The sequence below is a fragment of the Punica granatum genome, chromosome 4, assembly GCF_007655135.1.
Source record: "Punica granatum isolate Tunisia-2019 chromosome 4, ASM765513v2, whole genome shotgun sequence".
Classification (NCBI taxonomy): Eukaryota; Viridiplantae; Streptophyta; class Magnoliopsida; order Myrtales; family Lythraceae; genus Punica; species Punica granatum.
In genome coordinates, this window is record NC_045130.1 from 37,977,717 (window position 1) to 38,000,309 (window position 22,593).

At 41.5% G+C, this 22,593-nt stretch overlaps 5 protein-coding genes across 10 annotated transcripts; 3 read left to right on the forward strand and 2 right to left on the reverse strand.

The window, feature by feature from the left end:
* Nucleotides 1-15: 15 nt before the first annotated feature.
* On the forward strand, nucleotides 16-3,061 carry LOC116204535 (pyridoxal reductase, chloroplastic). Of its 2 annotated transcripts, none has more exons than XM_031536673.1 (9): nucleotides 16-158; nucleotides 417-808; nucleotides 1,035-1,263; nucleotides 1,467-1,560; nucleotides 1,726-1,849; nucleotides 1,960-2,061; nucleotides 2,156-2,307; nucleotides 2,426-2,519; nucleotides 2,701-2,886. In XM_031536673.1, the coding sequence occupies exons 2-9, from the start codon at nucleotides 686-688 to the stop codon at nucleotides 2,884-2,886; spliced, it is 1,104 nt and encodes a 367-aa protein (XP_031392533.1). In that variant the 5' UTR covers nucleotides 16-158; nucleotides 417-685. The 2 variants fall into 2 exon arrangements, with proteins under 2 accessions (XP_031392533.1, XP_031392532.1); XM_031536672.1 differs by having other exon boundaries at nucleotides 24-158; nucleotides 618-808; nucleotides 2,701-3,061.
* LOC116204539 (ubiquitin-60S ribosomal protein L40) lies at nucleotides 2,995-4,793 on the reverse strand. Its single transcript, XM_031536678.1, has 5 exons — nucleotides 4,594-4,793; nucleotides 4,401-4,487; nucleotides 3,693-3,795; nucleotides 3,349-3,415; nucleotides 2,995-3,248 (listed from the first exon to the last, which is right to left on the reverse strand). Exons 1-5 carry the CDS (start codon nucleotides 4,694-4,696, stop codon nucleotides 3,222-3,224), a joined length of 387 nt encoding a protein of 128 aa, XP_031392538.1. The 5' UTR covers nucleotides 4,697-4,793; the 3' UTR covers nucleotides 2,995-3,221.
* A 4,040-nt stretch (nucleotides 4,794-8,833) lies between these two features.
* LOC116204534 (GTPase-activating protein gyp7-like) lies at nucleotides 8,834-13,107 on the forward strand. 4 transcript variants are annotated; one of them, XM_031536669.1, is made up of 6 exons: nucleotides 8,834-9,145; nucleotides 10,219-10,354; nucleotides 10,469-10,518; nucleotides 10,962-11,015; nucleotides 11,189-11,521; nucleotides 11,738-13,107. In XM_031536669.1, the coding sequence occupies exons 1-6, from the start codon at nucleotides 8,982-8,984 to the stop codon at nucleotides 12,627-12,629; spliced, it is 1,629 nt and encodes a 542-aa protein (XP_031392529.1). In that variant the 5' UTR covers nucleotides 8,834-8,981; the 3' UTR covers nucleotides 12,630-13,107. The 4 variants fall into 4 exon arrangements, with proteins under 4 accessions (XP_031392529.1, XP_031392528.1, XP_031392530.1 ...); XM_031536668.1 differs by having other exon boundaries at nucleotides 8,836-9,145; nucleotides 11,735-13,107; XM_031536670.1 differs by having other exon boundaries at nucleotides 9,007-9,439; nucleotides 11,735-13,107.
* A 543-nt stretch (nucleotides 13,108-13,650) lies between these two features.
* LOC116204538 (cytochrome b5) lies at nucleotides 13,651-15,590 on the reverse strand. Of its 2 annotated transcripts, none has more exons than XM_031536676.1 (4): nucleotides 15,455-15,590; nucleotides 15,199-15,301; nucleotides 14,380-14,446; nucleotides 13,651-14,225 (listed from the first exon to the last, which is right to left on the reverse strand). In XM_031536676.1, the coding sequence occupies exons 2-4, from the start codon at nucleotides 15,283-15,285 to the stop codon at nucleotides 13,975-13,977; spliced, it is 405 nt and encodes a 134-aa protein (XP_031392536.1). In that variant the 5' UTR covers nucleotides 15,286-15,301; nucleotides 15,455-15,590; the 3' UTR covers nucleotides 13,651-13,974. The 2 variants fall into 2 exon arrangements, with proteins under 2 accessions (XP_031392536.1, XP_031392537.1); XM_031536677.1 differs by having other exon boundaries at nucleotides 15,451-15,558.
* Nucleotides 15,591-19,914: 4,324 nt separating this feature from the next.
* LOC116204537 lies at nucleotides 19,915-20,855 on the forward strand. Its single transcript, XM_031536675.1, has one exon. The coding sequence runs from the start codon at nucleotides 20,073-20,075 to the stop codon at nucleotides 20,634-20,636; it is 564 nt and encodes a 187-aa protein (XP_031392535.1). The 5' UTR covers nucleotides 19,915-20,072; the 3' UTR covers nucleotides 20,637-20,855.
* Nucleotides 20,856-22,593: the final 1,738 nt, after the last annotated feature.

Here is a 22,593-nt window from a genome sequence, read left to right on the forward strand (position 1 = left end):
GGAGGATTTCCTTTGCCTATTATTATGGATATAAGAAGGTAGATGGATCAGTTCTTCATCCGCACAGAAATGTGTCATGCCGGTGATGGCGGGGTTCGAGACTCCTAACAACTGTAAATGTCGGAAGGGACTCAATTTGCATAGCAAACATAGTTCAGGTACCAAACCGGCCTCGATATCAAGTAGATTTAATACTCAAGCTTCGTTTTCCCAGAAAATATTGCGCTGTTGTCTTAGCAGGAGCTACATTTATGTTACCATTCATATGTGTCATCGTATCGAGGTTTTTGTGTGCAAATTCTTGCTATGACGATGCTTTTTTTTCTATTTTCTTATTCATCTTCTACTGGGGCATGGGCTCGGCCAACCCTTTGTTCGTCCCTCGTACTCGCTTTGGGCCGTATGAAATGTTTCAGCCGACAAAACTTCAGCACGTTCATCACTTTGGTGTCAGAAAATATTGTCGGGGTCGGCCCAGAAAAAGTTGAAATGGGCAACAAAAAATTATGCATGGGCCCAAGCTCAATTATTTTCCCTCCATAGAGCGAAAGATTCCCAACCACACGAATGACCACCTCAGACGTTGTCGTCATCATCTTCTTCCACGTTCCTTTCAGCTCTGTTCAGAGTAGAGCAGAGAGCGGTAGCAGAAGAAGAAGGAAGGGAGGTGGTGGTCTGGGCGTTGATGGCGCTCGCAAGCTGCAATCTCACGGCTTACTTCAGCCGCTTCAGCCCTCAGGCTGAGGCCTCTTCTCAGCCCTCGCTTTTCAAGTCCCTCAAGCCCCCACTTTTTTGGCCATGGGAAAAGGTAAAATTTTCCTTTCCATAAGACACATATAATGTATATATATTGAATATTGCCAATACCCAGGTAGAAATATCGTTAGTTTTTGGAATTCTGGGCCTCTGGCAATCTATGGAGTTTAAGTTCAGGACGAATTGTCGTAATCTCTTCATATCAGAGCACTGGTGAAGGCTTTGACACCCTTCAATATCTGGAAGCAATGTGAAGGTTTTTAGTGGGAAATCTGCAGGTGAAGATAGGCCCGATGAGCGTATCGCCAATGGGGTTCGGGACATGGGCATGGGGGAACCAGCTTCTGTGGGGTTATCAGGAGTCGATGGACTCCGAGCTTCAAGAAGTGTTCGACTTGGCTGTGGAGAATGGGAATAACCTTTTCGATACTGCTGATTCTTACGGGACTGGGAAGCTTAACGGGCAGAGCGAAAAGCTTCTCGGGAAGTTCATAAGAGATGCTGAAGGTGGGTATGTCGTACGTGTTTGAGAATTAGCAGCTGGAGAGTTTGATCCTGTTTTTTGCTATTGAATGTAATGAAAGTAAACAAATTGGGAAAGTTGGGAGATAGGGGGCGTTCTTGAACTGGACAAAGAGCTCCGGAAAGCTCAGCATCGCGATCATTTCAGTGCATGCATGAAACGTCTCACTTAGAGCTTTCATTTGCAGGGAAACAAAAGGTTCGGGATGAGATCGTGATCGCTACGAAGTTTGCAGCATATCCCTGGCGCCTCACACCCGGGCAGTTCGTAAACGCCTGCAAGTATATTATCCTCACTTTCAAACTCCCATGTACAACCCGATGCTCTTCCTTTCTATTGTCTGGCCGCTTTTTTGCCCTTTCTTGATCCGAGTTCTGAAACCTCAGTCTTCTTTTCGATCGCCTGGCGAGAAGAAAGCTCAAATGAATTAGTTCTATCATCTTCAGGGGCTCACTGGAGAGACTTCAGATCGAGAAAATTGGGATCGGGCAGTTACACTGGTCGACTGTGAATTACGCACCTCTACAGGAGCTAGCTCTTTGGGACGGTTTAGTGGCGATGTACGAGAAGGTCATTATGCTTTACTTTGCCCAATTGCAGAATGCTCTCACTAGTGACCTGGAAGTTCGTAGCATTGGCCTTCGAAGTCAGGTTTCAGCTAACAGAAACTTACAATGCAGGGTTTAGTTCGGGCGGTCGGGGTGAGCAATTACGGACCAAAGCAGCTTGTGAAGATACACGATTACCTTCAAGCACGGGGAGTTCCCCTTTCTTCTGCTCAGGTACTTACCTAGAAATGTCTCATCAGAGAGTTGTATTTCTGGCCGCCAAGGTTAATGCTGAGGATCCTTGTATTTCCTACAATGGCTACTTCAGGTGCAGTTTTCGCTGATCAGTATGGGAGAAGATCAGTTCGAAATAAAGAGCATCTGCGATTCTCTGGGTATTCGTTTGATTGCATATAGCCCTCTTGGCCTCGGAATGCTGACGGGGAAGTATTCGCCCTCAAACTTACCGAGTGGACCACGGTAATTAGATCTGCTGGCAGTTAACTTTTCTTATGCAATTCTCATACCAATGCCAGCACGACGGATATGGGCGTACCGTTAGTTCGATCATCACACACCAAACTGGAATTTCTTGCAGTGCCTTGCTTTTCAGGCAGATCCTTCCCGGATTAAAGCCTTTGCTGAGTTCCCTTGAGGAGATTGCGAGGAGGCGGCAAAAAACTATCCCACAGGTACTCAAGTCAACTCTTAAACATATTCATCGTCATATTGCATATGGCTTTATTTGCTCCGTCCGATTCATATCATGGCGTTATTTGATCCATGTGATTTATCTGCTCCATCCTATTTGTATCATGGCATTATTTGCTCGATCCGATTGATTCATCTTTCGATCACTCGGTATTTTTCCAGGTCGCTTTGAATTGGTGCATCTGCAAGCGAGCAATCCCAATACCCGGAGTCAAGACAGTCAAGCAAGTACAGGAAAACTTGGGTGCTTTGAGTTGGCGCCTCAGCAACGATGAATTGCTCCAACTGGAATCTGCTGCAAGGGAGTCTCCTACGAAAATGATCCAGAACATCTTTCAGACAAGATAGAGTGATCATCGTGATATTCTCCAGATCTCTTCTCTGAATCTAACTCGAGTTTTCCAGGCGACCAACAAACCCCGAGATTTAATGATAAATGGAACTTGAACGATGATGTACAAACAGAAGAGATAAGAGTTGATCATATTGCAAAAAAATGTCGGAACTAGTAGAAAATTTTGAACTTCCAAAGTGCTCAGTCTCATAAACAACCAAAAGGAAGAACCCACAAATCAGTAGAAGCTCTGAGAGTTGGTATTCCTAGTAGATTTCTAGTTGAGTTCTCCGTGCACGAAACAGTCAAACAATATAACCAGATGCACCAGCTCTTCAACATAAGCAGCTTACTTGATCTTCTTCTTTGGCCTCAGCTGTAACCAGTGACACAACGTATTCGTGTTAAAGGGGTACCTCAACTATTCACTGACTACCAACCAATTACTGATAGCAACTCCGAAGAAATAACCTCACCTGATTGCTGTGTCCACATTTCTTCTTCCTGCAGTTCACAGCACGAGGGTGCAAGCGAGCATAGCACCTGCAACATCATTCAGCATTTTAGCAGTGCCAGAACAAGTATAGAAACAGATTCCTCAACCGATTAAGTGAAACTGTTAACTAGAGCTTAGAGAAATAGCCATATGTTTAGAACAGATATGCCATTGGGCAGATTTTAAAGTCAAATCTTGGGAATAATGAATTGTGATAACTGATAGACATATCCATTAGAATCAAGCAAAACCAGTAATCAAATTGCAGCTTCTCAGAATATGAGGACGTTGCAAATGCATTCCATAGTGTAATAAAATACTCACTTGCGGCAGATCATCTTGTCCTGGTTGTATTTTCTGGCCAGAGCCATCAATGAGGGCTCGATAATGCCACCACGGAGCCTGAGGACCAAGTGCAGGGTCGACTCTGCAGGAACCAAAACGTTTAATCTCAATGCCAAGACATTTCAACTTTCAAGTAGTTTATGATGCTCTAACTGCAAATTCTAATAAATGAGACCAACGCAAAAGCAACACCACTTATACCGCTTCAATTTGATACAAATTGCTTAAAATTCTCAAGGTATGCCTGTCAACAGTCAGCCATGGATTCGAAGGAGCCGGGTAAAGCAATGACTCGAAGAAAGAATTTTAATAAAAATTCTGAACCTTCATTGCCCCTCTCAAACTATTTCTATATTAATTAATATCAGCCAGTCCCATTTGGTTACTACTTTTTTCGATTATAACAAATTACAAAAATCAATGGTGGAATGACTAGCTTTTCACAAGGATCAATCGAGTGGATGATCTTTCACAAGCTCAATTTCCACATTTCGAGACTCCATGAATCACTCTTGGCACAGAAATTCAGCAAGAAATGGAAGGAGCACAAATTGCAGCAACAAGAGCTAACGAGTTTCAATTACAATACTCTAAGCCTCCAAGCATCACTGATCACATACAACTTCAGCTGAAAACAGATAGAGCGGAAAATGCAGCGACGATAGAAGATACTATCAAGCCACTAACCTTTCTGAATGTTGTAGTCAGCGAGAGTACGGCCATCCTCCAGCTGCTTCCCGGCGAAGATCAGCCTCTGCTGGTCCGGCGGAATGCCTGCAACATTCACACCGAAAGCCTCAGCATCTGATCGCAAACTAATCGGCAAAAGTACATGACAAAATCAACTCGACCGTTCGATCACGGACGGAGCAAACCCTACCTTCCTTGTCCTGAATCTTCGCCTTGACATTGTCAATAGTATCGCTCGACTCGACCTCGAGGGTTATGGTCTTCCCGGTTAGGGTTTTCACGAAGATCTGCATCTTCACTGCCTCTCTTCGTCTCGGCTCTCACTTGTCGGCGGGAAGCTGTCTAAGCTCATAGGGTCCGGCAGTTGCGCCCCATTTATATGGAGACGACGAGAGAAGTAGGGCTTTGCGAAGTCGACTGTTTGGTTTCTGGGTTACGGTATCCTCGTCGGAGAATGGGCCACTTTTGGGCCCGTTGCCCGAAGTCGAGCGGGTTTTACACACCCCTGGGCCGGTAATCCTGGGCCCATGGGCAAAAACCTCTGGGGGAAAAATAAAAATATAATCGAATAATATGAAATTTTCTAGGACACATTTTTCAAATTCATGCATTAATTTCCATATATAAAATTTTCTTATTTTAAGAAAATTTTCAATCACTCATTTATTCTAATTTTTAAAAGGATGTTTTTTTGGTCGATTTACGATAGTATTTACAACGGTCATAAGCAAATGGCAGAAAGTTGTATATTTATGAAGCCTTGATATCGGAAATATGTTGTCCTACAAGTTTTACTCTCGCGAACAAATATAGCCTCTCTTTTTCTTTTTTTTTTTTTCCTTTCCCAATCTATCATGATAAAATGAAAGTACCTTAGTGGCATTCTGATTTGATGGTAGTTGAGGGCAACATAAGACCATTGCCTCGTGTCGAGCGGATAATGAAAGCTCGGGTTGCTTTCGAGCTTTTATTCTTTCGTGGTGTTGTGATCGTGATTAATTGTAGTGGGCTCGATTGGAAAGAAAAAGATAGTTTCGGGGTGAGGGGAATGCATTATGGGGCACATAGAATTGTTGACTGTGTTCTAATGGGCCCGAAGCATGTAAAAAAGAGCACATTGACTAGGCTCGTCTCATCATCTCTCTTGTCCACCAAAATCATGATGCGTCTCCAATCGAACCAAAACCACGAAACTCCGGTACTTTCGAGTTCGGGGTTTCCGGGTTTCATTTTGGTTTTTTTTTATTAGTGTTTTCATCAACTGCATTGTCAGTGCATATGATATCACTGTACAAGAAACTCATAAAATCGATTTTTGTATAGCAATAGCAATCATAACTTTCCTCGGGCATGATCTGATTCAGACCAAGCATGACTCGGCCAGATATCAAACTGTTGGGGCGATTTCCCTCTTATATAAAGAATGATGAGGACGGATATTAGAGGTAATATCACATGAAAAAGTTGAGAGGAAATTCATAAATTTATAAGAAACAATCTATCAATTGAAGCTTTTAAATTGCAAATAGATCCGAGTCTAAAGTAGGCGTATGAATTTTTTCCAACACAAACGTGACCTATGCCAATCCAATTTCATAGATACGACCGAACTTTGATTCTATGAAATCTACGTGGAGCCTAGACTTACGAAGATCTTATCCGTTTTAATACATGATATGATAAGATCACATTCTACTACCTACTAAAAAAAAAAAAAAGTGGGAACAGATTGCCTTCTTCTTGAGCAAACACTAAGCATTACTACATATAGTGGCTATAAAGATATTTTTGTTTCGTCTTTTTCCTTTTCTAATTGAATGTGAAAACACTTTTTTTCTGTTTCTTTGCCTTCCCCTTTTCCTGTTTTCCCGTCACTGATGAAAACAACCTCGCCTAACTTTGTTGACCCCTTGCGATGTGTGAATAATCAACCATCAACCATTTTTACCTAAAAAGAAGTTACATGCGTTTGACGTAATTCCCAAGGCCGAATATATCAATGCGATTGAGCTTCTTCCGTCCCTTCAAGGAATGATCTTCGGTGTCCGTAAACCTCTTAATTAATGAATTCTAATTTGACGGCTTACCGAGTCTAGAAACGCGCGAAAAATTTCTCTTGATTGCTTTTTTTAACCCATTATTTGTAAATTTAACAATATAATCATTATTATTTTATTTTTTTACTATTTGATAATAATTTTGTCACTTATATTTTTTTACTAATAATTTTTAATTTTTTAATAAGAAATTTCATATCTACTTTCACATTAATATACACATATATATATATATATATATATATTCTTATACATTAACATATTTATCGACATTTACATTATTGCACAAAATCAAGTTGAGTGGATCACTTATCCAATTCGAAAACCAAAATGCAAGCTTAATTATTTTTCGATGCTATTTAAGAATTCGGATAAGTTAATTGACGGAGTCTTGATGAGCCTACTTTCACGAAAATGGGATAACTAATCTCTTAATAATAATAAAAAAAAAATCTTATCCAACCAAAAGAAAAAGGGAAAGGATTTAATTTCAGTATATTGATATATTTTAAAATGCACCCTGCAAATTAAGTATTCTCCATATGTGCCACTTGAGATATAGGAGTCTGTCCTAATATTCCATTGCAACTCTAACTCAGTGAGTTTATAGATGGAACTCGGCCAGATGCATTCTAACTTTTCGATCATGGATCAACGCACTTAAATACATGCTTTAGACATGCAGATTCAGTCTGGGTTGAAAATGACAGAAAAATATATATTAATTAGCTCATAAAGGGCTCAAACACATAAACAATAAAGAATTTGCATCGATAAATCCATTTCCACTTTAGTATGCTAAGACCAAAAATTCGAGCATATACTGCATCTAACAAATCTACCGTCAGCCCAACAATCTTTTGAGGACAACCAATTAAAAAAAAAAAAACTTCTAGAAATTTGTACCATTTGTATCTCGGCAACTATTTTATACGTTCTAAATTTGAGGGGTGGAGCCAAGATATGATTTAGAGTAAACTATTGATCCTTAACTTTTGAAATCGCCATCAATTCATCCTCAACCTTTAATCGCCATTTAGTAACTCTCCCGATGTTATACATACTTGTTGGCCCCCACCTCCCCACGATAAAGGTGGTTGGAGGACTAAATTGATAATTTGCTCCATTGAGGATGCATTTTGATGTCGCGTCCAAATTACGGTGACCAATTGGAATTAAGTCGATTGTTTTTTATTTTTCTAAATAACAAAGGGGAGTACACCGAAAAAAAAAAGAAAGTTTTAAATGTTTTGGTCCCAAAATTGGGATGCTTCGGATGACCTGAAACAAAATACTAGTTCGTTTCTTTTGTTGTTTGCTAGTAGCCTTGAAATTATGTTTTACTTCTTTTACCGAGCACATGTCACGAGCCCGTGTATTGATGGACTGAGCCCTTTTCTTTCTTTTGCACAAAGGAATTGATTGGGGGGGGGGGGGGGGGGGGTGAAAGAAGTTCTTGATAAAAACTTCATTGTATACAAATTTCCAAAAGTCATATTAAATTTTTATTAGAATTTATCAGAACGAGGATATATAACGTATATCGTTATATTATTTTAGGACTATTTGATATATATATATATTATATTTAAACAAAAAAATTGTAGGGATCAAAAGTAACCTCTTCTTTTTCTTCGTACATAAAAATAAAAATTTCTCTTGACTATTTTACATGTTTATTATTTTTTTATGAATACCATAATATTTAAAAGTTTATTTAGTCCCGACTAATCCAATTCGAATCGAGTCGGTCATCTAAAGGAGTAAAGTTCTCCCAACGAGAATTTTTCTAATTAACAAAAATTGAACCCGAGATTTTAGAGGAATAAGTGTAAAATTATTTGAATCAATCAATCCTGATCGTATGTTTATTATTTATTGTAAATTTGACTAAAATAATATTTTCATGGGATTATTAGTCAAAAAGAAAATTCCAATTTCTATATGTACTCTTTTGGGGGGAAAAGAATAAAAGAGAGAGTACTATCCAACAATAAATTGTAGTGCACGTTAACGTGGCGTCGCCGGTAATTGCCAGGCGTTTAGTTGGTCAGAAAGCTGAAGCGGGTGCAGTGAGCCAACTCTCAGGTGACTGTCTCGTGGGTCCCAGCTCAAAGCCCGGTACGACCCACGTGCTCCCATGCACCCGGGCGTAGCGCCGAGTACACCGAAGCGAGAACGCTGCCGTTTTTGCTTACTTTCCTATCGTAAACGTAAACCGTCGTCGCAGGGAATAATCTCTCGATCGTTTTCGCTCCTCATCGCACCTACTCGCAGTCTCTCTCTCTCTCTCTCTCTCTACAGAACAGACAAAGGGAAAGAGAGACTTCCATTGAAGAGAGAGAAAGTCGACGAAGAAGAAGAAAGTAGACTGAACCTGGAGAGAGAGAGAGAGAGGGAGGGAGGGAGGGAGGAGTTGTGTTTCAATTGGGCCGGGAAGTGACCAGATTTTTTGCGGAGGACGGTTATTCCGCCGCCGGCACGGACGACGAGGGAGAACCGCTGGTGATTTCTCCCCCCGATGCTGCCACCACCGGCGGCCAGAATCCACCAGCTCCTCTTCGGCGGCAGTGGCGGAGGGCTCTGGTCGAAGACGGCGGCTCGGTCTCCCGCCCTCGCGGTGGCATTCACTGCCTTGGCCGGCCTTGCGGTTCTAGCCGCCGTGCTCTACTCTGCCGCCAGTAGGTAAAGACAGAAAAAAGAAAACCCGATTGATTCAGTAGCGAGAGGAGAGGAGAGACTGGGACGGTTTTACTGTGGGGAAGAACCCTAGCGAGCTGTAGAGGTCCGGGCGTGTTCTGGTCCTCCTGTATCGGTTGTAGTGTGTTAGATGAAAGCTCTAAAGCGGAGTCACACTTCGTCTTCGAATTCGTCCTCTCCGTCTTCGTCGTCGTCTTCCTCGTCGTGGATTCATTTGCGTTCGGTCCTCTTTGTCGTCGCTAATTCTTCACCAGCTTCCTGTTCTTCTTCCTTTGATCGGTGAGTCTCTCTCTCCCTCTAAAACTTCCTCACTGCTTTCAATCTCCGGTTCTTTAGTTCAGATCTTGGCCGCCGTAGGACCTTCAGTCTCAAGCTTGGAGCAAACCAGTTCCTTCACTTCTAATTTGCCTCAAATTTGTCGGCTTTACTTCGTCCTCTTTGTTGGTTGAGCTTAAACAGTAGTTCAATTCACCAAGTTTGACTGGGTAAAGGTCTTCTTCTTAGCTGGGTTAGGTAACCTCTGGGGTTACTCAGTTGCTTTGGCAGTAGGACGTTGCTCAGTTACCAGATTGAGTTTGGGTTTCTTGTTCGTGATTGCGTGATCTGTCTGGCTAAAACTGGATTCGTGTGTTTGTTCTTTTTTGAATTTATTTTGAGCTGTGATTGCTTATTTCCTCAACTTTTTTTTATGGGATACTCGTAATGTTCGTTCTTTTTGGGATGATGGTACTTGATGATGGATCTGAAAGAGGTCGTCCGCTAGTTAATGTGGACTTAGATCAGGACTAGGACCCGGATGCTGATGACCGAGTGGATATCTAGCTGAAATACTGTGTCAAATATGCAACTCTAGATGAAGTCTGGTGGAGCATGCATAGTGTATCTTAACAGGCTAAGAATAATGTAATTAATTATAAATAAAAAGTCCGGCCATTGATGGTTCCTTCTTCGCTGCTGATAACTTTAATCCACTGCTTCTGCTAATTTTTTCTTTGTTTCGTTATCCATATATGTGACTTGCTAATCCGTTCTTGACAAATTGTGGTTTTTGAATTCAGGGGCCGTCTTAAATCACCATGGTCTCGCCGTAAAAGGAAGAATGTACTCTCACCCCAGCAATGGAGAACTTTGTTTACACCTGAAGGGAGACTCCGGGATGGTGGAATTAAGTTTCTCAAGAAAGTCCGTAGTGGAGTACGTTGTCCTTTTGCCCGATATGGTTTCATCATTCTAATCTTGAGCTGCATTTATTTTCTCTGAACCATTGACTTGATTTTTCACATGCCCCCTTTTTTATGGGTACTGTAGGGCATTCATCCAAGTATAAGGGCAGAGGTTTGGCCATATCTTCTTGGCGTGTAAGGATTTTCTATTTTCATGATATCTTGCTCTCTGTTAATCTAGTTACTTGTAATACGTCAAAACTTTTTATTTATTTATTTTGGGGGTACCTGTGATTCATTGGAGGGTCTCAAATCTTGGGCAAATATTTTCCATTGAGACTTGAGTTTACACACGCGCGCTCGTGTGTGTGTGTGCGCGCGCTTGTGTTGTTTTTTTTTTTCCCCTTGGTGACTGTTGGGGAGGGGGAGTAATGTAGAGCATTTTTCTGAGGCACCTACATTGTTCATTAATCTACTGTTGCTATTGGGGTTGTACTTGTTGTTGTACTTAGAATCGTGTTGCGTTCTCTCGAAATCAGCAACTGGCTGCCTACTGAACAGATAGAAAGAAATAGATAATTAATTAGTGGCTAGAATTACTGTAGGCAGTTTTTGGTTAATCTTGTCCAATCCAACAGGTACGACTTGAAGAGTTCCAAAGAGGAAAGAGATGCAATAAGGACTCAAAACAGGTACTTCTTGTCTAACCTATGAAACTGATATCTTCATCATTGCTGTTATAAGTAGTTTAACTACCTTGCATTAGATCATTGGGATTGCTTATATAGATCTAGTCATACAGTGGGAAGCAGGAAAGCGACTATAGGAATGAGTGTGCATAATGGCGTCCTATTATTATGTGCAGAAAGGAATATGAAAAACTCCGCAGGCAATGTCGGCGGCTGTTGAAACAATATGATCGGACATATAGCAGCAAGCAATTAAGTGGGAAGCTTATCCAAGACGTGCATTCTCCTAGTTCTGAAGAAGTGGAGAGTGCGAGAGAATCTCTTTCGAGTGGAGAAAGGACCCCAGACGATGGGACGGTGGATGATTCTAGTAGCATGCTGTTGGAAGGAGACAATAGCTCGAGAAGGATTACGAATGCTGGTGGTTCAACCCTGAACACCGACTCTTCGGAGACAGACTCCTCTGACGATGCTGAAGTGATAAGAGCTTCACCTGCTTCAGACGGCAGGTAATGTAACACTAACCGGCGCAGTCATAAAAACCTCTGGAGTGAGGGAACTCAGTGGAGGCTGACTGAGATATTAGCACAAGCGTGGAACCAAAAATTGAAAATAAGAGTATGCTAATTTGACTATTAAAACTAAAATAGTTGAAAAAGTGAAATATTTCTTAATGTTGTGTATAAAATAAGTTCCTAAAATCTGTAATGGCTCTTTCTCAGCAGGGAAGATGACGAGTCAGATGTACCGACCAATGAGGAGATTTCTCCTTCCACAAAGACTGGAATTCAGTCGCCAGTTAGAACCACTGAAGACTTCGCCACGTGGCAGCGGATCATTCGTGTAGATGCGGTCCGGGCAAACACTGAATGGATCCCATACTCCTATTGCCAGGCTACAGTATCAGAGAATCGGGCCCGCCGTTCTGCTGAGGCTGTTGGGTTGAGGGACTATGATCATCTGGAACCACATAGAATCTTCCATGCGGCCAGGCTAGTAGCGATTCTCGAAGCCTATGCGCTGTACGACCCAGAAATTGGATACTGCCAGGGGATGAGCGATTTGCTCTCCCCAATAATCGCCATCATAACAGAGGACCATGAGGCCTTCTGGTGCTTCGTGGGCTTCATGAGGAAGGCTCGTCATAACTTTAGGCTTGATGAGGTGGGTATCAGGAAGCAGCTTAAGATTGTCTCCATGATCATCAAGTTCAAGGACTCGCATCTCTACCGTCACTTACAGAAGCTACAAGCGGAGGATTGCTTCTTTGTTTATAGGATGGTGGTGGTCCTCTTTAGGAGGGAGCTCACTTTCGAGCAAACCATGTGCCTGTGGGAGGTCATGTGGGCTGATCAGGCAGCTATCAGAGCCGGGATTGGGAAGTCTGCCTGGAGCCGTATAAGACAGCGAGCCCCGCCCACCGACGATTTGCTGCTGTATGCTATTGCAGCTTCGGTGTTGCAGAGGAGGAAGCTTATCATAGAGAGGTATAACAGCATGGAGGAGATATTGAGGGAGTGCAATAGCATGGCTGGGCAGCTCGATGTGTGGAAGCTTCTAGACGATGCTCATGACTTGGTAGTCACCCTCCACGACAAGATAGAGTCGTCTCTCTGATATCTTTTGTGCTGAGAAGGCAAGAAAACAATTAATTTTTGCTAATTTATTTCCGGAGTGGTCTCAATTGTGGGAGATCTTGAAATCTCTTCACAAGAGACCCTCATCTCGACAAAACACTGCTCTGTCTGCTCACAGCTCTCGTTTAAGGTTCGTAGTAGCGGTGGAGGCGGCATTGAGCAGAGAATACCAGTTTATTATCGGCTATGGAATACAATCCCTTCTGTATACCGTACAGAATATTTGCTCGGTAGAACTATGAAGGCAGTCGAGGCAAGTAGGAACTGTTTTAACACATATACTGGTCCCCTGTTTTCCTTTTTCTTCTTTGGGTTTCCGAGCAATTGAGACTAAACAATGTTTCAAGAATCTGTTTATATCCTTGGTCCTGTAATTCATCTCGGTTGGAAGGGTCAGCATCGAGATGTAATTACTCGAGCTTTCTCTAAGAATGGAAAGGATGGTTTATTTTCTCAAACTCTCGTGGCAGTTTCGATTAGTATCACTTCTCTGCTCTGTTGTATCTTGGACTAGAGATCGACGATTCAAAGGAATGGTGTTATTCTTTACTATGTCCATGCCTGTTGGAATTACTTCAGTTGGGAGGAGAAATTAATACTGACTGGTAGTAAGTCTTGGTCTTGTTATATTAATTAAATCACCTGCAGGAATTATTATTACTAAGATTAATATTTGACGTTTATAGCTGGAAATATAACTGACATTCAAACCAGCTGGTAATCCTCAATAGACCTAACACGGTTGACTTGGCCTAAGAAACGCCTGAAATTTAATCCAAAAGTCACCATCATGGGGTTATCACGTGTTTTAATAGGATAACCCCATGCTGGATTTGCTTGCCTTATTTGACTATTTTTGACCGTGCGGTGAGAAGCGGGGGAGTCGAATTTGAGAGATGATCAAGTCAAATTCGAGAGAGTCATAAATCAAATTTTATAGAATACCACCAAGTGGTTAGTCAGCAGCGCCCAAAGATTGACATGAAAGACAGTTTCACACGTACAAAGATGATGACTAGCACAAACATGGAAAGACAAAGAACTGCTCGATCACGTTGCCCAATTGGATTTATATAGACTACGAAGATAAAAGATCTCCACAAAAGTTCAAGCAAGAATTGCGAAAACTCACAAGTAAAGGGCACAATAGACGGTCCTGACAAAAGAAGTCCCGAATAAGGCATGACCCAAGTTTACATCATGCAAAGAGCGTCTTATGACTTGAGGAAAAGGAACCTATGATGTTTTTTAAATAGCTACCAGGCACAATTCAGGCGGGCACGACAATTTTTCTACTCATCGAGGTAGGCAGGCAAAATGAATCACTATTCTTTCTTGGTGTAGTGTCGAACCACCACAGCCAAACCCAGGATCATAATAGGCACGAGGAACTGCAAGATCTTGATGAGGAACTCCGGGGTTTTGTCGGGGTTGTAAGGGGCTTGTTGGGGTGGAATATAATTCCGTTTTGCTGGGACAGTTGATGCATCGATCTCGCCAATATAATACTTTTCCATCATCTCCCGAGCAGAGTCACTGTGCCCGACATCTTCAAAGTCGTTTGTGGCATCTTTCCCTGCAATTTTTACAACAATTACAAGAGTAAAGATGAAGTAGGTAGCTCTCGGTACGCGGCTTTTATGGTATAACTTAAGCTAAGATGCACGCCGCCTGAGCAAACATTCACTCATTCTTTGGAAAAGGAAGGAATGAGTTAGGTTATAGATTACCAGTAGCTGAGAGCAAGACCTCATCTCCTCCAGGATGATCATCCATGAAAGGTGTTACATCATATACCTGCAACCATATCATACCATTTCACCAGTTAAATACCATTTAACAATGACAACAATGATATTAATAAATAATCTCAACAGCGGATGGGGCAGGATGCATTTGGTTGCAGAAAGTATGCCGTGAAAATGTTTATGCTTCCATCTTTCGTATTTATCTTTCCGTTCCTCGCTAGGCATATTGATTTTCACCTCATCTTAGTTGCCGACTTGCCAAAAAAGAACGAATCATCTCTACAGTCCACTTTTTTTAATCTTTTAACAGATAGAGTTTCCAGACAAGGGGACACGAAAAAGAATACCAAACAAGTGTTCACCCTAGTCCTCCAATCACATCAGAAAACAAAATTCTGAAGATCTCTTCTCTGCTTCCATTATTCATAACAATTCATCATTGCCCAGTTGCAAATTTTGTCGATTTTTTAGGACTCTGGGTACAGGAAATCACTACTTGAAGCATACTGCCATGATTTTGTTTTACCATAACTTCGAAGTGATCGATCAAAAGCTTCAGGGGGTTCTACCCAGCACAGATATGCCTATTCATTCAAAATCAAATTCAATTCCGAATGCGTTCAATTTCATCACAGCTCTTTCAATCAAAGCACTCCCAGTAAACAGAAATCAGCTAATGCTTCGTCTATGGCGAATCAATTTAGGGATTAAGCAAGTGAAGAATCAGCTCAAGCTCGAGGAAATCGAGAGGGCGGATAATAGCTCGGCCACCCAATTGGCGAGAGGAGCAAGGGATCTAACCTTGCCGGAGATGATGAGCCAGCAATCCTTGGTCTTGTTGTGCTTCTCGACCTCCTCGAAAGCGAACAGCTTCTTGTCCGACGCCATCGCTGACTGGCTGTGACTGATCACCACACCACCGAAATCATCAGCTCAAAAAGGGAAAAATCACAGGAATTTGGGATCAGAACTCATCAAACGAGCTTCCAATTAGGACTATGAGAGCAAAAGAGATCCCAAATCAGAATCGAACAGAAAAGAGAATCTCATCACCTACCACCACGCGCACAGAGAGAGAGAGAGAGAGAATGCAAATGTCTCTGCTTCTGCTGTCTCTCTCTCGATATTATCACGGCCGGTCAAATCCGTGGTGTACTCTGCTGCCCTCGAGGATCCTGCATTTATATGCTGAAAGCTTGTCCAAATTACCAAAATGCCCCTCAAGTTCCATTGTAACGTTTATATGAAAAAAATAAGTTAAATGCACTTTATCTACGACCAACGAAAATGTTTGAATTTTCTCCCCGACCTTCAAATTTTTACAGAACACCTCCCGACCTTACTGAAAAATAAGCAAGATGCCCCTCAATCAATTTCTGATCAAAATTCCAGCCAAAGAAGAGCATATGTCACTCACATATCAAAATAAAATGGTAAAATTATCTCCATAAAATAATTACCTAGAAAAAAAAAATCATATGAACCATAGGAATTAGGGCGTCGATCTCTCACCCGCGTCTTTTCACCCAGTGAGCAAAGAAGCCTGCACGATCTCTGGCCGCGGCGACCCATCCTTCTTGCTGATGAGCAAAAAAGCCTGCAGAGTACTCAAAATGGACACAATAAAAGCAAATCAATCCCAATGATCATCCCTAAAGAAAATCGAGAAGGGAAAGCTCGGTTTTTAGATTCTGAATGTTCTGGGAATTCTTGCTTTGGTATTACTGGAAAAGAAGAAATTGTCATCAACAATGAGCCGCTTGTTATAGGTATGAATGCCGAGGCGGATGGTAATAAGGAAAAGAGTGAGAACATGTATGGAAATAAAGCGATCACTTTCCAGAAGGATCCTTGCCATAAAAAGCCTTACAAGGTGGCTTTCTGGCCGAAAGAAGTCAAGAGGATCCTCGAGTTGGAGGTATTCTTGCAAAAGAATGCCCAGTCCCACATGATGAGAAAGATGGGTCGAGGAGATGGGTCTGCAGTGAAGTCTAGTCGATGAGATGGGTCGCCACTGTTTACGCTGGAGCTTGGTAGGAGATCGTCACCACTGGGAGATGGGTTGCAATTACTTGAGGAGAAGGCTGCATGCTGCACGGGGTGGGTTCATGGAGATGGTTGACTCTGCAGGCTCTTTTGCTCGTCGGTGAGAATGATGGGTTGCCGCGGCCGGAGATGGTATAGGCTTCTTTGCTCATCGTGGGAGAAGGCACGAGTGGGAGATTGACGCCTTAATTCCTCTGGTTTAGATGCTCTCTCTTTTTTTTACCCACATAATTATTTTATGGAGATAATTTTATCCTTTTATTTTGACATGTGAGTGGCATATGTTTTTTTATCGGAATTTTGATCGAAAATTGGTCGATGGGGCATCTTGCTTATTTTTCGATAAGGTCATGAGGTGTTCTGCAAAAATTTAAAGGTCAGGGGGCAAACCCAAACTCTCCTCGTAGGTCGGGGGGCAAAGTGCATTTTACTCTCAAAGAAAAATAAAAAAATGCGATCCATAAAAGCTGGTCAAACGATTCTACGCTTATTCTCATTTGATAAAAGTTTCGGATTCGAATTTTCTGAATGAAAAAAATTCGTAATTGGGAGAATTTTGCCCATTTAGTGGGTTGACCGGGTTTAAACTAAATTAATTAGGGTCCGGTTGGTCTTTTCAATATCAATGTATCACAGCAAAAAAAAATTAAAAATATCTGACATATCGAAAAATCCGTCTAACTTAAAATTTTACTTACATTTAGAATATTAAGTAAATTATAACACATACTATTTGTGGATGTGATTTTGAATTAGGAGGATTTTTTTAGTTGATTACTAATAGCACATATAGCAAGACTCGTGAAGGATAATATCGCATGCTCTTAGAATTCCAGATCGTGATGGAAGACACACACACAGTGAATAGCTATGGTGAGCATAAAATGATTTACGTGGCTCTATAAATGAGATTAGATGCTCCTACTGATTGAGTGTTCAAGCTGAATTAATAAGTGCATGAGGTTCATATTCCGTTAAAATGAGTCTCTTCTCAGAGAAGTCGAACCGGTACAAATTGGATCGAATGATACGGATATAGTGTTCTTTTTTACCCTCAAACTATGCAACATAATGGTAATCATTTTTAGATGTTTAAAACGGAATATCAATGCTAACACAGGTTGTACGTTAACTATGATATAATTAATATCGTGATAATGAAATTGCCATGAGCTACTGGATCTTACTACGGCTTTATATGTTTAAAACTACTAGATTCGTCAACAATTCGTCAATGATTGTATTTTAAATAACGTGCTAAATTATTCAGCCAAAAAAAATAGAAAAACAAAAACATGTCAAAGTACCGAACCAATTACAATGAACAACGAGAAAACAATTTAAGGTAACGTTTGGTACGTAGATAAATATACGAATTTTTAGAAAAATTGATTTAAATTTCCTAGACCCTCAAGATTCTCATCTTTTTTTTTTCGGTTGATTCAAGATTCTCATCTTTGGTTAAATCATAACTGTTCACATTGTCACTCTCATATTCTCACTTCCAATAGTAATGTAGATTAGCATAATGGGAGTAAGAAGGTGGAGATTCTCACCTTGTAGGGAATGTACAATATTAGTAATTTAATTGTCGAGAATACATCAAACTACTCCTATTTACGAGAATAATGGATCAAAATTTCGCTCGACTACATAAATTCTGCCGGCTCTTACTTACTAATTCCTTTTCTAGGACGGATTATTTAGGGCCTGTTTGGTTTTAGGGTTAAATTTTAGAATCATGATTTTGATTTTAACTCTACTCACTACAAAACAAAAACACACGTTTCCCAAGTCAAATTTATAATACCATCTCATTTGTCTTTTTCCACAATCAAAATTAAAATCAAAATCAAAATTACTTTAACTTTAAAATCAAACGCCCCCTTAATATTTCGCCTTAGAATAGGGTGGGAGAATTGGGGTCGGGAGGGCGTCATTGGAAAGTAGTATTAAGCTCTGAGCTACTTTTTCTGCTTTAGGTGGCTTGAATAGAAATTGCGTGATCTTAGGCCAAAAGCTGCATTCCATTTCTTTATTAGTAAGTCAAAATTTTGAATAACTTAATAAAATCATCCTAAATTAGATATATATAATAACCACTTTCGTGAATTAATTGTTAATTTTTGGAAAATGCAAGTGTAATTCCTTATCTATTTTATGCGTACTTCGGTGGATGTTTCCTTATATAGCTTGACTAAATACTTGAATCAAATGAGAACTTACATAGCAACAAATTGTCAATGATTATGCTTTTTATACCCACTAATCGATTTTCGGTTATTATAAACTCAAAAAGAACAAGACCTGTAAAGTGATAGTTAGAACTTAAATGTGGAAGGCAATACATCATTACTCTATTAATTTAGAGTAATGAGGACTTGTTTAATCGATTTCATTTTAAATCATTGCATTTCTGGGCAAAATTTTATTTTGTTGTACTCAAAAGATTTAACAGTAGTAGCATTTTTTGAGAGATTCATTAAAATACTAAAAATATTGTCAAAACAATGTTCACATCGAACTAGTCCTATTGCACTTAAAAGATATCATCATCCATAAAACATGTATGCCAAACCATATACCAAAGCAAACCAAAGCTTGTGGCTAATACATGTGGATGTAGCCCAAATCTGATATGTCTTATCCCGTTTTGGTGGCGAGTCAAAACAAGAGCAGCGGCACAGTGGTCGCACCTCTCCAACCCGACCTCTCTGCTCGATCGGTTTGTTCACCCTTCTCTCAGGCGACGGATTCTTGTCTTAGCTCCCCATCTCCTCCCGACAATAGTATCCTCGCCCACCTCGACACACGATCACACTATCAGTCTATTAGTCCTACCTCCTGCCTAAAAAAACCCACCATTTGTGGCTTGCTCTTTTTTTATTGGTTATTGTAGGTTACAGCTCCCTTGTTGTGAGCACTGGTCTGAACCGATCAAGGAGCCTCAAGCTTTCTTGATTTGTCCACTTAGGGATTGGGTTGCGGCGATCGTTGATCTGAACCGATCAAGGGGCCTTGAGCTTCCTTGGTTTGATTACGTAGGGATTGGTAGACTGACTACGTCTATTGGTAGTGGTTGTTGGTAGATCTTGCGCTCGGATATCGGCCTGACACACATTAACTACCCCACCTTATTACGGAGTGGAATTTCATTGTGGATTTAGGATGTCCTCGTTCCTTATTACTATCAGGGTCAATGATGACATATTATTAGCATATAGTGATCGGAGCTTATGGTTTCAAGATAGTGAACTAATGTTGTATCTCATCTTCTCTTATTTTTTTTTTCTATTATCCTTTGTAGTTTGCTCGATGGATAAACCATTTGTTCCGTTCTTGTAATTTTTGATTGGGCATTTTTTTCTGTAACCGTTTTTTGGTGTTGATTAATAAAAGGTACACTTAAAAAAAATATGTGGATGTAATGTCTAAACTCTAAAGTGTGTGGCACCAAATCATCTGATAATTTACACCACACCATATTTTTCAACATAAAATCAATAATAATTTCCCCTCACAAAAGAAGCAAAAAAGAAAAAAAAATAATTAGATTCTAGTATCTTCTCACTTCAAGCTCGAGCTCTGCATATTTCCTATTCCTCGATATTGGGAAGATTCCGACCGCCATGGAAGGGCTGAAGCTCAAGGCCGCTGCCCGCCCTCCGCCGATCCGATACCTCGGCCATTTCAAGCAGCCCGAGTCCGTAGCCGACCCTTTCGAGTTCCAAGAATCCGACGTTGTCTGGTCCTCCGACATGGACCCGGTTGTCTCCCCCCGGACCCCGAACTCCCCCACAATCATCTCCGGCAACCCGTCCCTAGTCCGGCAGCGGCCCGCCATCAACCCAGCCCTGTCTGCCGTCTCCGGCGCTAGGCCGATCCCCCACCAGTCCCCGCCGGGTCGGGGGGTGATGACCGGGCCGACCAGGATGTCGGCTCCGGTGAACGTCCCCGTCTGGCCTAAGTGGAAGGAGGAGGGCCCTGGTGGCCGGATATCCGGGGAGTTTGGGGACGAGGAAGGGGACTTGGGGTGCACGCAGGAGAAGATAGTGCCGCCGCACGAGATTGTGGCTCAGTCGCACGCGACGACGGCGTTTTCGGTGTTTGAAGGCGCGGGTCGGACGCTGAAAGGTAGGGACTTGAGGCGGGTGAGGGATGCTGTTTTCCGGAAAACCGGTTTTCTAGATTAAAAAACGTTTTCCTTTGTTTTCTCGTTTTCATTTTCACTTTTAGTTTTATAGCGTAATTTTGTACGCACGAGCCTTTTTTTTTTTTTAATATGTAGTTAATAAATACGCACAAACCATGTAGAGTAGACTTATAGTGGCTATATCGCACGAAGCTACTACTAATTGCATCTTGATGTATACAGTAATGCCGGCCAATAAATACTCGCAGTCGATGAGACTCGTCGTGGCAGTAGAAAATTAATCGGGAAAAAAATCCAATAGATTATTGTGATACGCCCTATTCGTAAATTTTATCAATACCGGATGAGATTGTACCTATAAAAGCAAAAAATACACTTACTACTCCATCGCGGCTTTAAGTAGTGGTTTTTAGATCATTACGGTTCGTATGCGCCCTGCGGCACCGGACCCCGTGATGAAGTAAATCACGGTTCCAGCAAGAAAATTATTATTATTTTTTTAAAGTCAAACAACAATACATATTTATGTAGTAGAGCATGATTGACCATCTACACGTGGTGTTGAAGTGGAAAACTACGTACTCATAAAAAAAACTGAAGAAGAGTAGGAAACTACGTGCGCATACTATAAACAACAATCGGCCGTGGAAAGTGGAATTTGGTGGCTGATTCGTCCAGTGATCAATTTTTGACAGATACTATGTTTATTTGCTAAGAGAGTAAGGATATCCAAAAGCTATTCTTTATCGAAAGCTCGGTGAATCCCTCATCTTTCTTATAAACGATGATGGCTATGATCATTTAAGATGACTACATTACTGTCTGTAACTGCCTAATATTTACTTGCCTTTAAGATAACACACAACACTCTATAATGCCGTATGCCAGGGAATCCCCATAACTCGGCATGCGTGCTTTCGATGTGTGTAGCTAGTTTTGGTCATGCCACACCGTCGCAGAGAAAATTGAAGCGGTTCTTTAACAAGATAATGCGACCAGGAAACATTATCCCCAATATTTGTGTGCTTGTCGTGGTCTTCTTGCATCTGCTAGCATTTTCATTTGTTTAGAAAATTATCACTGTCATCCCTTTATTTTAACCGAATCACCACTTAGGTTCCTTCTATCAATTTGGTCTTTACCGTCGATACCACTAACGATGTCTGATGTGGCTATCTTATTGGACAAAACGATATCAAATTTTTTTTTTTAAATATGACTCCCTAAAACGACGTCGTTTTGATAATTTTTGAAAAATAATAATTATTACCATTATTATTTTTTTCTATTTCTTTTACGTTGAGGGAAAGTGGGAAAAGGAACCCTAGCTCCCTATCTTCTTCCTAGGAAGCTTCTGCCGCCACTTGAGCTCCAATGGTGTCTCCGGCACGGGCTCATCACCTCGGCGACCATCTTGACGACCTCCTTCCATCTCTCAGTGGGGCTCCGATCAAGCCTTCCTCCCACTCTCTCTCTCCCTCGGTTACTTTCTGTCTAAATCTCAGCCGCCAGGTTCGGTTCCACCTAGTACATCGCTGCCGCAGCGGACTCCGCAACTCCGAGGCAGTTCTGCCTCTACGTTCCTCTTATCGAGCTCCGACTACATCCTCAAGCACCTTCGTGAGCTCCCCTCTCGCAACTGTGACGATCCCAGGAGTACATGAGCTCAGTTTCATCTCCTTATCCGATTAGCTATATCACGAACTTCGAAGTCACTCTTGGTTCAGCCTCATGTCCAGCTCTAACAACTAGCCTTAATTTCCTTTACTTGGGAGCAGTAACCAGCTTCAGGTCGCCTGTTCAGTCCCTTTTCGGTGTTCCTCCATCGTAGCAGCTTAGCCACAAGCCCATCTGAGTAGTTTCCTCCTCTCCAATGAGTTGCTGCAGCTATTCTTTCAGTCAACCCTCATTGAAAGAGTAAAATAGAGAGACTCAGGAAGGGGGAATGATCGGCTGGGGCCTCCCCAGCCGACCACTAGCCCCTCAAGGTTGAGATC